General features: G+C 32.1%; 1 protein-coding gene and 1 long non-coding RNA gene across 2 annotated transcripts; both read right to left on the minus strand.

Moving 5' to 3' along the window:
* Positions 1-461: 461 nt before the first annotated feature.
* LOC132718005 (uncharacterized) lies at positions 462-2,570 on the minus strand. The gene is made up of 3 exons (XR_009624023.1): positions 2,352-2,570; positions 1,059-1,183; positions 462-797 (listed from the first exon to the last, which is right to left on the minus strand). It is a non-coding gene; the product is annotated as an uncharacterized LOC132718005 (long non-coding RNA).
* A 5,608-nt stretch (positions 2,571-8,178) lies between these two features.
* Positions 8,179-13,761, minus strand: LOC132718006 (insoluble matrix shell protein 3-like). Its single transcript, XM_060701614.1, has 4 exons — positions 13,622-13,761; positions 12,636-12,753; positions 11,731-11,878; positions 8,179-8,377 (listed from the first exon to the last, which is right to left on the minus strand). Exons 2-4 carry the CDS (start codon positions 12,734-12,736, stop codon positions 8,243-8,245), a joined length of 384 nt encoding a protein of 127 aa, XP_060557597.1. The 5' UTR covers positions 12,737-12,753; positions 13,622-13,761; the 3' UTR covers positions 8,179-8,242.
* Between the last annotated feature and the right edge of the window lie 5,910 nt (positions 13,762-19,671).

A 19,671-nucleotide genomic window follows, 5' to 3' on the forward strand; every position in this document is an offset into this window, starting at 1 on the left:
GTGAACTAAAGAAGAAATTGTGTTTTCTAACAGTCTTTGTTAAACAAAAGTGATTTTCATGTCTTATATTTACAGTTAATTAACATTTTCTCCTTCGTTAAAACATTTGACCATTTTAAAGTTTTTTGAGGTCAAGTTCATAGATTTTATTCATTCACAACTTTGCCCTGCACTCAGTTGTTTTATATTTATGGTGTATATAGATCAAGAGAAGCCTAATATCTTCGTTCTCACGTAATTCCTAAGACCATGATAGTTTCAATATACAGTGTACTAATGCGCATAAAGAAAACCGCACTACTTAGTTGATTCATAAATCTAAAAATCAAAACAAGTTGATAGTGTTCTTTCCTTTATTACCATTAATTTATTGTTACCAAAGCAAATGCCATTCTGTTACGTTTTTAACAACAACAAAAAAAACAACAGCAAAAACAGTTTTAAACCATAACACTGACTTATTTTTTTTTTCGACAACAACATTTTTATTTGCTATTGGTGTTATGGTACTAACACAACGTTAATCAATAATAACTAGTTCAACAGTGTAACTGTAACAGGCACCATCTCCATGGGAGTCAAAACATCTCATGATGGGTTCTACATCTCTTTGACCCCAGCGCAATACGTCTGATTTTATTGGAAGACCATTGATACTTTGTCCGCACCCAATGTCCCGGAAATAACACGGTCCCCAGTACTGACATTCTAATGCTTGACAACATATCCGAGTGAACTTTGAGGTGAAGATATAGTGTATGCCGAGATTTCTTCCGCCGTGTATTTCTTTACCATACCTTAGATATGATAATCATAGATATATTTGTTATTTATGAACTATCTTAATTCCGCAGATTTGGACATTTAATTGCATAACAATTAATTACTAAAGAAACAACAATTAGTCGAAACATTTTGTTATGATTGTATAGTATTTATGTCAAAGTGTAATGAACTCGGAATATGTTCATATGTATACGGCTATATTCAGAAAAACAAAAACAAACATATACATGATGTTTATGGTAAATAAAGTATATACTTTACAAAATACTTACAAACATTCATTCCCTGGCGGTGCTGGGGGCGCCCAGCATTGTGTTCGGCATTCAACAAGACCCAAAGCTGCTATGAGGCATAATAACATCAACATTGTCGTCTGCTGTTTGTAGGCAACAACTGTCTATAAATAATTGTCATATTTTGAGTAATTAAGTACAAAACTCTAAATACGTATTATGTCGTTTCATTATAGTATATATACTGAGCTCCTCTTAGTTCACGGTATTCAACGCTTTGAAACAAGGAGAAATTAGTGATGTTGAGTATAGTATTATAGAATATTGCTTAAGTCGGTGCTGGAGTGCATGAAGGGTGTTGCACATACTAAATCAAACCGAGTATGTAATTTTTATATAATCCCGATTACACTTCTTACTGATTACATGTAAGTGCGTATATTTTTTTGAGTATGCATCTTTCTATTTCTTTATTTAAATATCTGGTAAAACAATATATTCTACTGGAAACTTATTCTTTTTGGTCAGACGTACGATAATGAAATTATAATTTTGAAAGTAATCATTTTTATCAAAAATTCTATACACTATTTTCTCTAGAAATTTACCATTTTTGTCATTATCAAATTTAAGCGATTCATTTTTTTTATATAACACAATATGCAAATGATATGACATTTTGTTTTAAACAAATTTAAAAAAAATCTGGAAACAAAATGTATATATATTTCTAAACAGGACAGACAGAATGTATATAAAATAATAATAGCGCAAACATATGCGAACCCATAAGAAACTAAGCAATTAAAATTCATGGTACTGATACAGAAATCTAGAAAAATGTCAACTATCTAGGAAGCATTGCTTATTTTGTACTCTGGCTTTCCAATATAAAATAGAGTGAAATAAAAGAAAGCCCAAAACGACAATGTTGAAAATATTGCACGCTCGGTTATTATGTTCTTTGATTGAGTCTGTTCATGGACGGTACTGGAAAGTGCAAGATACCGTCCACGCCCCCTAGCACCGGTTTAAGCAGAATTCAACATTTTAAATTCAGAAACATCCGCAGATGTGTTCATACAAATAATTTTCACTCATCAGCATTTGTCTAAAATAATTTACACTACAAAAGTAAAAGTGCTCCGTCTGAAATTCTGACAAAATACGTTCATTTATCTAATTCATTTTCAATTCACCAACATCAAACACTATAGCTTAAAAACGATTTCATTTTGTGAACAATTGTGAATAGTTATCGATTTCTAACTCATGTTTATTAAATTCTTTTTAAAAATTTCCAGGGAAGATCATAGAAAAAGTCATTCTTACCTGTTTCCAGGAAAGCTTCTGAAGTAATCAGTTAATAAAATGTTTGCAGCTATATTTATATAATCTTCCATGACACACTATCCTTATTGTTAAAGAATTGTCAAAAAGTGTCATTTACTTGATACATGTATCAAGGTTTTGCTGTTTAAACGTCCAATGCAATGTTAAAATAAAACAAACAACTAGTTGTTATTTATATTCCGTGCATATGTCAGCATAAATAGATAATTCAGGCATTTCCTTCAAGATATGTTTTGCTAATAAAGGTTTTCTGCATGCGCATAAACATAAACTACAAACATAAAGTACAAATCTATCGGAAAAGGAGGGTATTATTAATTGTTTAAGGAACTAAATGAGCCGCGTCACGACAAAACCAACATAATAGGTTTGCGACCAGCATGGATCCAGACCAGCCTGCGCATCCGCGCAGTCTGCTAAGGATCCATGCTGTCCGCTATCAGTTTCTCTACTTGTTATAGGGTTTGTAAGCGAACAGCATGGATCCATATCAGACTGCGCATTGCAGGTGGTCTGGGTCCCTCTGGCGCAAACCCCTTATTTGGTTTTTTTCTACGCGGCTCAAATTTTAACTATTTAAAAGACCCAAAGAACTTATTAAAAGTTTGTTTTCTCAAATTTTTTTTCCATAAACTATTTGTTCTGAATGTGATAAAGATTTTTGCATAGTCAACAATAAAATAGACGAGGCGTCCAGTCTAAATTGTTTTTCAATTAAAACAATTTATCTAAAGTTTAACCATTTTAAGAAACGAATACAAGGTCAAAAATCTTATAAAGAATAGAGGTAGTCTTTGAAATAGAGAAAATAATGGCGGACCTGATACATATTTTTATTTCAAAAAGCCATTTCCTTCTAAATCTCATGTAAAACCTTTAGCTATTGAAATATTTTCCCTATTAAATTTTGATATTCATATCTCAAGTGTTTGTAAAAAGTCAGCAATTGAAATAAATGTATCAACCACTTAATCTTGATGCAAAAATTCTTATATATGTCGTACAAAAGTTTTATCGGATCTAACTTTAATTTCTGCCCTTAAGTTTGGCATTTTTGTAGCAAAGACAATACAAACAATTTGGAAAAACTTCGACATAGAGCTCTGAAACCTATAAAGATCTGCCTGAACTGGCCATCACTCAATATCAGTAGAATTAAACAACTTGCAATTGTATTCTTCAAGCATCTTAACAGCATTTTGTCACGGTTCAGAACTGTTTACTATTTAGAGGAGAAGATGTGTAAGCGGAAGGATAGCTCAGTCGGTAGAGCCGCGTTACGGTATTCCGAGGGTCCCGGGTTCGACTCCCGGTCAGGCTGCACATTTTTCTCACCCTGTGACATTTGGCGCCCAACGTTGGGCCGTGACTGCATATAGCTCAGAGATTATTTTACATTGCTCTGTAACTCTGTGAAATTCGAGGACGAATTTCAATATAGAAGGGGAGTATGTCACGGTTCAGAACTGTTCTCTATTTAGGGGAGAAGATGTGTAAGCGGCCAGATAGCTCAGTCGGCAGAGCCGTGGTACGGTATTCCTAGGGTACTGGGTTCGAGTCCCGGTCAGGCTGCACATTTTTCTCACCCTGTGACTATTTCATCTAAGTATATTCAAGAACTTGTTAATGTGCGTTCGTCAAATTATAATTTTAGATACCAAAAAACATTAGATGTACCTAAAGTACGCTTAGCCAAGTATGGTAAAAAAGAGTTTTCGCTTTGAAGCATCTAAAATCTGGAATAGTTTACCTAATGATCTTAGATGCACATCTGACTTCAATGAAGTTTAAACGACTAATTGAAACATGGAGCAATGATAAGTGTGCCTGCTCTATGTGCATCTAATCTTTTCCAGTCCATGTTTTATTTCACTTAATTCATGTTTTGCTTGTAAATAATTTTAGTTATGTTGTCAAAATGATATTGCCGATGAATTCCACTATATATTAAAATGCCATTTCTTTTGTCTAAGAAGGAGATGTCTAATTCCAAGTTAATATTACAATCGACCGAACACACTTAAATTCAAAGAACTGAAGCAATCGATTTCATTCTCTTTTATTAAAAAATGTTGTTATTTTCTCTAAACGTATAATGTCATTTTTCAATAAAATTTCAGTAAAAATTCCTGTTCCTTTTATATGAGACACAACCTAGATACAGCAAATACAATAGCTTTCTTTTAATATGCTAAATTTATTTATTTACTTTTTATGAAGAATATTGCCTTATTTAACAGTTTAACCTGTCAAATGCTTACAATTTGTTGTTTTTTGGTTACTTTACTGTACTTCAGCTGTTACCTGTAATGTAACCGGGAGCCATTATTGAATTGCTTTCAAATTAAAAAAAAACAATGTCTTGAATAACTTACCCAGTCAAAAGAATGAATTGTTATTTTTTCAGCTCATGTGTTTATCCGTTCATTTCTTTATTTATAAAGTGTATTTCATATTGTCCAACAACATTGACCTGGCATTCTTGCATTTGACCCTGTAGTCGGTATATTCCGTAAACTTTACGATCTATGAATATAAATATCCATTTTTATAAATGGTGTAAATTAAAAATCCCTATTAGCGCAATCGGTAAAGTGATTTCACTTGCAGATTGTAGACGTAAACAAATAGGTTCGAATCCTATTTTAGCGATTTTCTTTTTATATTAATCTTTAAATTGCCATTCTCTTAAAACTATTGCAAACCTTTTTGTTGTGTATACTGTAATATTTTTAATAACTGCCTTGATAGCGTGTATGCGCTAAAGCTTATACGATTGCATGATGTCACAAAGAGAACCGTAGGAAGATACAGTAATGAAATGAAAAAATATAATTGTGTATGAAAACACCACTTATTTAAAAGGTATTCTAAAACCAGGCGTAGTTTAACGATTTCAAATTAATTCTTGCAAGTAGATAAAACAAAAAAAATGACTCATAACGTGCTGTCGATAAGGATTCGAACCACAGATCTTCAGTTTCGTAATCGGACATCTATACCAATACAGCACACCTCAATGACGAGTGAAGTTAGCAAACATATCGATGAATTCGATAGATACTGGTCAGTGTTTAATTAGATGACCTTTACGATAGTTAATGAAGTGCCAGGTCCATATTGTTGGACAATATCTTTATAAACCCACGTGTATACATTCACAAGTCGCACGAGATCCTCAATTACTATGAACTTTGTTTACTGAACTGTAAACACCCACGCATTGGAAACTTTCCCACCTACTGACCTTTTGAGTGCCCCTTTGAATGTGTATTACGTAAGTATAGGATAGATCATGAGTACCAGTTGGATGTGAGATTTATCAACGAGCGAAGCGAGTTGATAAATCTCACATCCAACTGGTACGAGCGATCTATCTGACTTAGACCACAGGTAGTTTTCTCTGTTTAAGGTGAAGATTTAATATGCGTAAACGATTTTTTCTCCGACAATGACATAGGGACATCCAAATATTTCTTACTCAATCTATTTGGCCTTATTGTAGGTAAAAAGGCACGAGAAAATGGCATAATTCATGTTCTTTCATAAGTTACTGTATACACAATCTTATGAATGATAGATTTTACATTCCATCACAAAGGTGCAGTAACAAGAAATTTCGGAAGAATTTAACATTTCTGAATGTGATATTATTACAATTTTTCAAGTTGAGAGATTTTGTAGTTATTCCTGTTGATTCTTCATTTAAATGATTAAATGACATAACAACGTACACAGTGCTTGAATATGAAGTCAAGAAGCAAAACTGCTTACCGAAAAATACTCTTAGACAGAAATCATGGGCGATGGCTGCTTTTCTCAAGAGTGGGCTCTTGGAGAAACGGGCAGGTAACTTTCATTTAACATTTTCCTTAATGCTTAAACAATCCTAGGGTTCAGGATATTGATTGGTTGTCCGGCTGAAGTTGAAAATATTTTACTTGACATATAGATTCGTGTTTTGGTTGTATGCTTTATATACATCCTGCATTGTCTTTTTTACCTCATTCATGAACTAAAACAATATTTCAAACGTCCCTCTGAAGCCTTAAAGCATATCATTGCCTTAGCGTTGCAAACGCAGTCCAGTCACCGTTCGAATACTGCACCCCCTGTCCACCAGTAGAATCCCCTCATCCCAAACCGAAAATGAATGTACATCGACAGTGTCTGCTATTAAGAGTGAACCGGGCATAATGCACAAGGCACAGTGCCTAAAATATTAGCACAAAAGCGGTCGTAAAATGTAGATACATATATATATTTAAATAGATTGATAAACGCATTTCATTTCATTATTGCTTGTTTTTTCTTATTTACAAATACAGTAACTATACTTGTAAAATGACGAAATAAATTGGTCAAAGGACTATTGCTATCTGTTAATTTTTAAGAAGGGAATTACACTATAAACTATTATATACATATAAATTTTTCCCGCATTAAGCGAGCACATAACGGGGTTTTTCTTTCAGTTGAAAACAAACATGATAGTTATATCAAACACTTTACTGTGATATGTGGGATATATCAAACACTTTTAAACTACTCTGATTGGCCGAGAGAAAACAACTGTGGTCTAAATTGCTGTATAAACGCTAAAGTGACTGTACATATAATTTAAGATTTGTTGACCATCAAATACTTAAATTGTCCCCTTCGTTAACAAAATAAAAATTAGTAAAACCCTTTCCCACAATTTATATACATACCATAATCTGCGTGCAAACTGCCATGTGCATATACTGTATATCTTATATTTGTCAAATTGAATAAATCATATTGTTCTCATGTATATGTATCTGTAGAACCTGATTGTAATAAAGGTATATGTCTGTCTTCTGTCTTACAACCAATTAGTTTCCATGTATCTTACGTTATATTCTTTAATGTTGTTATAAAGGTATATCTAGAATTTTTCTATTATTTCATCAAAACTACCATATAAAAATGTAAATTGATTGTTGTTAGTTCTTTTATATTAAAACATTTATACAGAATTTTTATAACTATCATTTAAGCCAAAATTAGTGGCATAGACGGTAGGAGCATGAACAAGTTATATCGAATCAACCCTGCAACATGTTCAACTTAGTGGTGTAAGCCCAAAATAAAAAACCATGTTTTTAAGTTTTTCGTACGCATTTTCCTTATGGTGCGGTTGGTCATTCAAATGCACATCTGTACAGTGTTAAGGGATAAAAGATATTGTTTGTGAAAAAGTTTGATTAGATTGTCTTTTTTTTGATGATCAGAATTCAAACCAGTAAAGCAGTACAACTTTTAAGGTAACCATATATCTTCTTGACACTGGTGAGTTGTTTTGTTGTTGTTGTTGTTTTGATGTTGTTGTTGTTGTTTCTGATGATGTTTTTTTTCAAGTCATTGATTTTAAAACAATTTCTATTAGACGGAACAGATCGTAACTTAATTAACTCAAAACTTCATACATACACACACACACGCACACACACACGCACGCACGCACAATGCAAATTCAATTTGTTTGGTATTCCAAAGGTGTGAAGTGTATAGAGATGGAGTTCGGGAAATGTATTTCTTTAGAAACTCGGGTTCAATTTTCTGCTACTTTCTTCACATATATAGAAGAAACTGTATGTTTTCATCTTTTATTGATTACTCATAATTATTATTATTATTATTATTATTATTATTATTATTATTATATCTTTTCATACTCCATATATATATCTCATACCCTAATATTAAAATGCTTAACAATAAGGTATCCAACATATTTTTAAAGTTACAGCAGCTTATATATGTTAACAATGAAAATAAATACTACGTTTTTCTACATATTTATTCTTTACCAATAAACAATCCGCTCTACATATGCACATATATACTTAATCAATTGGAACAAGTTTAACTGTATAACTGTAATAAGCTCCCTTATTAGAGCCCTGGTCAAAACACCTCATGATGGGTTCCACGCCAGGTAATTCCCAATGCAACGCCTTCGACTTTAGTGGGACTGCGTTAATGCTTTGTTAGGCCACATGTGTCACAAATCACATTCGTCACAAGTTTTTATGAATTTGTGACGAATGTGATCACATTCGTCACAAATGACTTTTGTGACGAATGTGATTGACCAAAATCGGGTAAAAATGCCAATCACAAACGTCACAAGCAAAATTGAGAATTTTTAAACAGGCGAATCACAAATGTCACAAGTTTATTTTTCAATATGTGATACACGGAATATCATAAGGACAATCGTGGTTATATCAGTGCGATAGTACAAGGGCGACAATGCAATAAATCGATATTGTGATGTCGACATCACGATACCAATATCTTTTCACCACCATTGCATTATCGCCATCGTACTAACTTGTTGCAATATCGTATCGTCGGCATTGTATTGTCTTCATAGAACTGTCGCATTGTCTATTTATAGTAACAAATGCAATAAACTAGTATAATATCGTTTTGACGTCGACGTCATTTAACGTTAGCGGACATCGCTTGATTTTACCGCGTTTATAAGGCAAAATAACAACAATTTTTCGGTTTATCGGCTCCAAAATTTAACCTGTGATATGAATAAAATAATAAAATGCTCGGCAGAGCCTCGCAATTTATTATTTTATCCAACTCGTTTAATAAATTCAATATGAAAAGACACTCATGTAATATCCTCTATATTGGCCTACGAGACCGCTAAAGCCTCGGGCCAATACCTCTTCTTGGCCAATTTGCATTCAGACACACTAGAACCTGTGTAATAACCTATAATACGCAACGGCAAACACTATAAATAGAAAAAAAATGTGAATTTAAACGTATATGAGTTTTGTCCATGTAATATGACTGTTGTCAGGTGACGTGATGCGCCAAATATCGATATCGGTCCGACTTCCGGTTGGGCCGATATCGATTTCCCACTTCGGGTTGCTAAAAAAACGCGGAAAGATTGACAATTTTATAAGAAAAAATACGTTTAACTGAAATATATCTTGATAAAAAAGCAAAATTTGAAGAAACACTTGAAAAACAATCTCCAAACAGTTAAATAATCGCCAAAATATATTAAAAACAATGTTTGTGAGGAAATGACGTCAACGTCATTAGACGGACGTCAAAAGTCCCTCGCTTTTTAAAATAAATTATACATTGTCGCTGAACAATGTTTTTTCAAACGATTTTTTTAATTCTATAATGAAAACCAAAACATAAATGAGCACATGCAATAAAAAGGTTATAGAACAGGTCTGGTGTGCCTTAATGCGATATGGGTCTACAAGATCGGTATTAGCCCTCGGGCTCTTTTAGTGGGCCAAAATCGAATAAAGGCACATCAGACCTTTGTAATAACCTATAAATATATCCCGCCTCTAAACCAATGAAAATTCGTGAACTTTATTAGCAGTATTATATTAGTATTATATAATTGCGGCTAGTATTGTGCAATGTGAGTTTGCTTTTAGTCTTCTTGGAATCCATGTTGTTATTCATTACTTTATATTCTAGCATAAAACTGCCGTTATAACCATGATTTCGGGGTGTTTTAACAGGACCAAAAAGGTCTTTTAACAAGGAGAATTCTAGCGCTTCATGCGCTTGTTAAAACACCTTTTTGATATACGTTTTCCGTGGCACAGCGTCAATAACGGAACGCTGCTTAACTAAAACGGAAATGAACGTCACGTTCACATACACGCAATACCGTGCAATCCGCAGAAAATCAGTGATGTTGCTTGATTGTGTATGGATTGTGTTAGATTTATGCATGCTTTATGCTAGAATACGTTTAACGAATGATTGTTCCGTGTCATAACAACTGCTGAAACCCTCGGGATACGTTGGGTCGGGTACCAACTAATCCCTTGGGTTTCTACAGATATTTTAACACGAAAAAAGAAACATGCGTTATTCCTATATTACGTATCAGAGTTCTTTAGTACTGACGGCTCATCTAGGGTTCAATATGGCGCGGTTCATATAGTTATTTTACCAGTAATATCTATAAAGGAAAGGGTTAAATGAGAATCATGAAGGAAGTTGAATAAATAAACTTAAAGAAAACTTAACATTTCTTGTAGAATATGATTGGTCTTGCGAAGCTATAATTACACGAGGTCATTCAAATATCTTGCAAGCAAATTCGCTGAATTAAATGTTTACCGCCGACAGCATCATATACTGATTGAAAATTAAACAATTGCAGGATACATTCGCGAATAAAGACTCCGGGGAAATAGTCGGTTTTAGAGCCATAAATTAATCAAGGGCCCATATCACTCAAGGTCACGGCGATAATGCACATGCCCTTTTTGTATTGAAGGTTCCCACACAATTAAAATTAGATATATTTAACATTTGAAGACATGAAATACTTAAGTTATCTGACTGAATATTAAGCAACCAGGGTCTTAACTTCGGGTAAGTGCCCGTCAATATACACATCTCCGCTTGGTATTTAGATGTACCCACATAGTTTTGTTTAAATTATTCAGCAGATTTGTTGAAGAATAGGGTTGAATTAATGCTTTTCTATGAACAATAAATGATAATAAATTATGGATCATAACTCTGTATTAAACGGCCAAACGGGAAATACTGATGATGATGATGATGATGATGATGATGATATGCACATCTTGTTTGTTTGTTTATGTGTTTATCTAAAGTCGCCGCCGGAAGCCCATAGATAAGCGACCGTACCCTCAAGTCGGACCAAATCCTTTAGTGTCCCGTCGAGATTTTTCGAGATGCGCATCTCCTCTTTATATTAAAACTAAATTTCGTTGAAATTCCTAGAGCGCAGAAAAAGCAATAGTTCTATATACAGTGTTTTTATAAATAACAACAACAACAAGGGGCAATAAGTCTGTTTTAAAAAGAAATGGAGATATGCTGGTTATATGTGCAACTGGTTTGTGAATGAAGGTTCCTACAAAGTTGCAGCATCGATATCCATCCAGAAGTTGCTGAAAAAATAGCGTGAAACGAAATGATTCCATATACAGTGTATAATAACTAATCAATGGCCGGATAGTGCGGAAACTAAATCTGGACTGACAGGCGGACGAACACGCTAAAACAGTCCCATCACTCCCGATTTCATCAGCGGGGGAGGGGATAAAAATGTCTGTAGTTTTAGTTCCAATAATTGATTTCAGTCCTAAAAATTTGTGACGTTTGTGACTCAGTGAAAAGCATTGAAGAAAACAATATTTATCTCAAATTTGTGACATTTGTGATTTTAAACTCGTGACGAATGTGATTGTCTAAAACATTGGATCACATGCATCACAAAATTTGTGACGAATGTGATCTCATTCTTCACAATTGTGACGAATGTGATTTGTGACACATGTGGCCTTACAATGCTTTGTCCACAACCGACGTGCACAAACTCGCACTTGTTTGGGTTAGCTCGACAACTAAGGGCATCACAACATGTGTAGGAGAATAAAGACGTGACGCTGTACTCTAGTCCTTGTTCGTTACCAACAGGATAGTCGTAGCCATACCTTCAATATCAAAATAAGTTAACGGTATTAAATTTGACAATACATATGTACAATCAAAATGAATTATAATGGTAACAGTTTGGTAAAATGAATTAATACAAAATGTATAAAGAATTTTTTTTTTCAATATTTTAAGTTCAGATTTAGTGAAGTAATTTCTTTCTGGTGATTAAACGGTTCATAAGCCAAGTTATTTCTGAAATTATACGAGTGAAATGATATATCTGTCTCTCTTAAATTCAAGAAAAGCTTGAAGTAGATATAAAGATATATACTATTGAGCTATTCGTTTTTCAGTTATCAGAACAGTTTTGTTTTTCTATTACCAAGCAATAGTTGAAATTATCTCCTTTTTGTTGTCTTGTAACTATACTTTCCAATCAAATGGTACATAAAATAATTTTCGTGACGTCTGTAAAACGATTCGTTTCAGAAAAGTACATGAATTATATTAAATGAAAAGTTTAAAGAAACATAGGCAAACATATTTTTTCTAATTTTTGGATTATGAACTCTTTATTTAGTACGATCAATCTATTTTGTCAAATTAAGTTACGTGGAAAGTACCCACGCAAATGTCAATAATAATCACAAAATATAACGAAAACGTCCGGCAACAGGCGAGGGCTTATTGATCGTTATTGCTCCTTATCTAATGATTCTTTAGGTGTAACCCTCATAAAACGAGAGAATATAAAAGAAATAGTATGTACAAAATTATGTAACGTAATAATTCTGGGTAAAACCGTTTACTTACTGGCATGGAATACCAGGACTATTGGTGTCAGCCCAGCAACCCCTGCCTTCAACAACAGTCCATGGAACAATCAATGCTAATAGGGTTACTGCCAACAACATCTTTGATTCAATTGTCCCTGAAAATAAAATGAAAAAACGCTTGAATGTAAAATATTACTGTAAAATTTTGAACATAAAATATAATTTTTAGTTTTTACATAACAGTGTTTCCCCATATATTAAACAATAAGTCGAATATTAAAGCAGCTTATATTTGAGTTTATTTCAAATTATGAATCTTTGCAAATCAATATCAGATTTCAGGTTAATTTCATGTTATTTAATATATAGCATCATGCAAACTGATATGAGATTGGTTCATAATTGAACATCATTTGCCATTTGATTTCATATAATCTAAAATATATCCAAATAATTATTAAGCTAGTTAAAATGGTGCCAGATATACTTTGTATCAAAGCATTTTTGTGCGTCCTTTTTTTCTTCAGATTATTTAATACCAAACTGTTCTTACAATTTTATTTTAGATTTTTTCATCGCCGTTCTATCGTCATACCTAAATATTTCAAAAAAAAAAACAACAAAAAAAAAACAGTTTATAACTTCTTTTCATACCGCACGTTTGAAACATCGCTGTTTCATTGGATTATCGGGACGTTTATAAAATCCATATTCACGGTTACGGTAATATTATGAATAAATTTTCGATTTCCTTCATTTAAAGTTATTTTATTGTATTATAAATTTGTTATAAAAATATTTTAAATGTTATATGACCTTATAAACGGCTGATTGCCATATAATCATTGCCTAGCAGCTCGGGATATATAAATAAGTTACTACCGTTTAAATAAAGCCATATAAACTGTATATACGAGTATATATAACTTATATAGTATTTTATATCTCTCAAAGAAAATTGAATTATCAAAATGCAACAACCAAAACTTAAAATGAACATAGAAATGTTTAAGAAAAACATACCTGTTCCCTTTATAAATCTGCATCAAATGTTACAGGAAAGTGTCTTTATGCATTTATAAACAAGACGTACAGAAAATAAATGAGACTTTGTCAAAAAGAAATGCTTAAATTTATCATTTCTTAAATGTTACACTCGTGTTCGACTTAAGGGGTGAAAATATATAACTCGGTTTAATTTACTTTTATTTTAAGCAAGACGACTTTATTATAAAACTTGAAGTGAAAACATTAGTAAGTTTAGTAAGTAAAAGCAAGTATTTAACATAAACCAAATGTACGTATCGTTTGAAAACTAAATGCAAACGTTAAAAACATTGTGGTTTCGAATAATAGGTAATAGTCACTGTATTAGAGTGTACTTCATACTTTTTAATGATAAAATCAATACATCTGTACATGACTACTGCCTCATAAGATAGGGTCAATTGGTGATATTCAAAATATTAACGCAACGTTTGTCTATCACGTCACTGATTTGTTCATATCTTTAAGCATAGCATAAGTCTTATACCAACTCTATATTGTGATTGTAAGTATTTTATATGTGATGAGTGTTTTGCTCTAAAAGAATTAATCATTTCCTATAGATATGTAATATCGGATCATGTATCTCACACTAAACAACAACATTTATGTATAATTATTTCATGATGTGTTGTCATGTTTAATACTTAATACTACCTATTTACATAATTTTTAATTTTATTACATACTTTCCATAATAGATCAATTCACTTGAAATCTATTTACGTTATATATATATATATTTAGATGTGAATATCAAACAATGTACAGGAAACCCAGACTCACAGGCAAAGCTACGCTCTGTGTTCTTAGATAAAAGCCTTAATGAATTTTCAACAAAATATTATAAGAGCCATTTATGTAAGATATTACACAGGTTTGTCTTGCAGACAGAATCATTATATTATCATTGGGTAATATTTTAACTTGTTTACTAAAATAAAACACGTACTTCACAATAAAACAAAACTAATACACGTGCATAACTGCCACAAAATAAAATGAAATTATAAGTCATTTTAATGTTCTATTACACTTCTGTTAGTTTGCGAAAAATACACTTTTAAGATAAATTTGGTGCGTCAAAATTAAATATCAAAGAGTAAGCATCATTTCTCAACCTGTGTTACGTGCGAAATAGTAATAATATATATGTTTGCAACAACGTGAAACGTTATAATCCATATAGAACGAAATTTTAATTCTTTCTTAATATATATCATATATTTTTGGATGACCAATAATATCAAGAGCAAGACTGATAATTATTATATGTACTCCACAGAATAATTACAAGCATTCTGACAAATTGTTTAAAGCTGTTATACAGAGCTGACATTGTGATACATTTCTATCCTTTATTCAATCAATTAATAATTATTTATGTGTCTGTTATTATAGCTTACATATTTATCTATTTACCTTAAATATGAGTATGCTTCTAGAAATATTGATTTCTGAATTGCTGTTTTAGTTTAAACAATATTTTATTAATAATCCACACATTTACATAATAAACTACATAAAATAAAATTTACGGATTGAGTAGGAAGCTTGTAAAGCTTTTTGAAAACTCTCTCCGTAATCAGTATTTAACAAATTTCAAATAAATGGTAACAAAATATAAATATCTAAACTAAACTATACATATCATATCGACTTGTTCTTGATTTCTTACTATACATACTATGTTTATGTCAAGTATTCATGAACTAAATTTAAGATACATTGCTGTTAGGTTAGAGGTATAAGCACGAGTATGAATTCATTTTTAAAGGGATATATTGCTTAGTTTAGTGATTGGTTAATTAAACTAATATGTTGAGAAATTTAATTATTAAAACATGTACATTGGAGGAGAAGTAATAATAGAAGAGAAAAATAGATAAGGAACAAGAGAAAGAAAGAAAGTCACTTTACTACTATGGAGTTGGAGGACCTTTTTCTTTTCAAACGAATATTATTATGTATCAAATCTTTTTGTTTTTTGTATGTATTTATGTATATGTGATATAATTGTTTCGTTTTGAGCACCGGTAAGTGAATTATTCGCCGTATAGTAAAGTATTCAATGTTACAGTTTTGATTTGACTTACATTGTTTATAAGGACAGTGCGGTCATCTTGATACATGGGGCAGCGGAGGAAATAGTGTTCTGTATTTTCTATTTCACCACATATGCAAAAAGGGCTGTCTATTATGCTTTTTGAAAACAGATGTTCTTTCAGAGAGCTGCAATGTGTTCTTAATCGTGTATGTATTATTTGATATCTTCTTTGACCTATATAATAGTGAGCTGGAACTTTTTGGATATCTTCATTTAGTCTTTTTTTTGAAAATTGGAAGCGATGGTGCATTTCTTAATTCGACAGGGAGATCATTCCAGTCTTTAATCGAAGATCGTAAAAATGAATTTGAAATAATGTTGAGTATGACAGAAAATATTTCTAGTGTAACTTGCGTTTCGTTAGTTGTATACTGAAGTTTATCCTACTGTGTTTGGAGCTATGAAAGATAGATATTGTGGAGATATTTTATATAGCAGAATTAGTTTATGTTTAGAGCGTCTTACTTTTAAGGGTTGAAAACAAGTGTTTTCATACTGATTTGAGAGAGGATCAAGTTTCGTTGAACCAGTTATAATTCTGCAGGCTTCAAGTTGGATTTTTTCTAGCTCGAATTCATCTTGTTGAGTAATATTATCCCAGAATACATCTGAGTATTCAAGAAGAGGACGGATGAAAGAAAGATATATAGTTTCGGATGATCTGCGATCAGTGATGAATTTTAAAGACCTCATTATATTAAGTCGTTGCCATGCCTTTTGTGATGTATTAAGTAAATGGGTATGCCAAGTTCCTTCAGATGAAAAACTTACTCCAAGATGTTTGTGAGTGATCACCTCATTTATTTGTATTTCGTTCATACAAAGGGAAGAATGAACAGGTCTATTAACCTTACAGGAAAAAATGACAGATTCAGTTTTATTTGGATTGAAAGTGACAAGCCATCTGTTTGCCCATACAGTAATTGCTGTTTTCTGTAAATTGATATTGCTTTATGTTTACAGTTATATATTTGACTACATGTTATTATTGTGTCTAGCTGTTAAACTGTTTTGTTAATTTTTGTAGTTATATGTTTGTATATATGTTCAGCTCTTCATGTACATTGAAGGAAATAAAGTATCTATCTAACTATCTATTATCCATATATAAAATGCAAAACAACAACACATTTATATTTTGTATGGTGTAATGCTGAAGTTATAAACTGAACAAAATGCGATTTTATAAGCGATTTAATAATGTTTTATTGTTTATTCATCTTAGTTTTTTTTATCTGTAAAATAAATTAAAATCGACAACAATTTATAGAAACCACATACAAAGATCCGTCTATTTCGCAAAATTAATCGTCCCGATTGTAAGTTCAATAAATGCAAATATATCTGTGCCATCACAACGAAAAGAGAACATAATTTGCATAAAATTGACAAGTAAATCGAACATGGTGTTGGCAATTGCATAGTATTTTTGTTTGCATGAGCATGTTTAAAAAATGAATATTTTCATCACACGATTTCGGGTTATGTGTCTCCACGTTTTTCATTTTATTTGTAACGATATTAAATGTATTTGCTTGACATCGTAAGGACATTTTGTTTGCTATTTCAACCCGAAAAACTCAATCTGAAGCCGTTTTTCAATTTTCATTTCATTTAAAAAATTTCTCCAACATTCATATTTCGATTGCCTATTTCATATCTATCCGTGGTGTTGTAAAGGTCATTTTGTAATACTGCAGAATACTGTTTTAATAAAAGTGAAAATCTTATGGTGTTCTTTATGTCTTTTTTGTCATATTATCATATGCACTTAAAATTACAAACTTTTCACTTTTCCTCGGCGACAATACACTATCAAAGGTGTCACTGCTGTTGAAGGACAGTTTACTTTAAATTTCAGCACGATTTGCTATTAATTAAACAAACATCTGCATGTTATTATATCCAAATATAGAATAACAAAATTTATGGGATATCTTGATTGCCAGTTTCATAATTCATACGCACAAAAAACAGCTACATAAAGTACAGAATGAAGCTTATATGACCTCGTATATGAAGATTTGAAAAATGAGTTGGTATTATATTCGTTATTATGTTATGTTCATTCGTTTTAGAGATAAGTAGCGTTGTATTACTTTAATATTCTTTACAGGGCCTTTAATCAAGTTTAAAAAAAAAAGACACGGAAAAAATCATATTATTTTATTTCTTCATTGATCAGCCGGTGCACTTAAAGTGAAAATAACATGCAAAAGATGAAGTAGAATTATGCAAAAATTTAAAAAAAAGAAAGAAAGAAAAGAAAAAATACGTGAAAAGATAAAACGGGAGAAACGGAGTGAGCAAATGACTGGTAATTTTGCACTTAAATTATATTGGTCTCTACCACATCAAATGAAAAACAAATCTTGAAAACAATATTTCAAGTCCCTTCATGTAAGAAAACGCCTAAATTTTGTCCCTTAAAACTCAAAATATATTTGCTTTTGAAATCGATAAAAATATAATAATCTTTTTTTGTGTGCTAATGGTCAACAAATAAGTTGTGAAGTATCGCTAAGTTAACTTTGATGGGACAGACTGACAGACAGACAGACAGACAGAGAACTGAATACAGCTGTCAAATACAGAACAGAACTAATATCTCAATTCAATATTAACAACTTTATTTACAAGTTAGGATAATAAAATGAATAGAAAAAAAAACTAAAATTATCATACTCATCGATCTAGGATCTTAATCATCCTCTCCTTCATTAGAATCACGAAGGCATAATGAGGACAATATTTTATATTGGTATTACGTGGCCATTCGATGGATATTTTCACGTGCGCACGCAATAGTATAACGTGGCAATTTCAAAACGGGAAACGTGTTACATAGAGGATATTTGTTTAGTTCAGTGTAAGATCGGAATATATTTCACCGAGTGAGCACCAAAAGGAATATTTCACGAGTGGCGCAGCCACGAGTGAAATATGAACTTTTGGTGTTCACAAGGTGAAATATATTCCGATCTTACACTGAACTAAACAAATTTTCTTTTTATTACATGCAAAGAAACGTTTTAAAAAGACATTTAACCTAATACTGAATGAAAAGCGCGCCAAATAATAATACAACGTGACGTCATTTACGACGTCACGTCATTAAGTTGGTACCCAGTACTGTGCACGCTGGTATTTCACTGAAACAACGTAAGGGGCTTAAATTCAAAACAGTGAAATTATCAAAGTGGTAATTTCACTGTTTCAAACAGTGAAATTACCAGTTTTATATCACTGATATATTTCTATAAACCACCGAAAAGCATGTAATAAATGACGTTAACAACATAACGTAAATAAAATAAATAATAAGTAATAAAAAGTTTAAAGAAAAATGCAGTTTATAGAGTTAAATAAAAGTACAAGGTCATTATCCTAAAGCAAGTGCGTGCTTAATTTAGAAAAATATTGCACGGTACAATTAATAAGCTGTCATGATAAATGTCATGAAATATGCTTTCACATTTGGTAAAAGTTTCTCTTAAATATAAAGCCAAAAAAGTACATATATTAAGACGGTATAGGTATTACACTGGCTTTTGACAGGCATTGTGCGATAGTTTGTTTGCTGTATGAGTTATTGTAAATATACCGCTTACTCAATTATCTATAAAAATAAACACGTACTAGGAAGAGCACGAGGAGCACATTTGTCTCGGATTACATTTGTCTCACGAAGTGTGACCGATGTGTTCGTAAACATTCATATTTGCGGCAGATTGGACATGAGACAGATGTGTTCGACACACAATAGAAAGCCAGCGGTCGCTTATGAGAGGTTATGGCTGTTGTGGAAAGTCGGTGGTCGCTGGGGGAAGTCAGTGGTTGCTGTGGTAAGTCATTGACAGTCACGGACAGTCACTTGGTGCTTAGGACCCTGACCTGAATCATCGCATGAATAGTTCGA

Source organism: Ruditapes philippinarum, unplaced genomic scaffold (assembly GCF_026571515.1).
Source record: "Ruditapes philippinarum isolate M1 unplaced genomic scaffold, ASM2657151v2 ctg1075_1_1_1_1, whole genome shotgun sequence".
Lineage (NCBI taxonomy): Eukaryota > Metazoa > Mollusca > Bivalvia > Venerida > Veneridae > Ruditapes > Ruditapes philippinarum.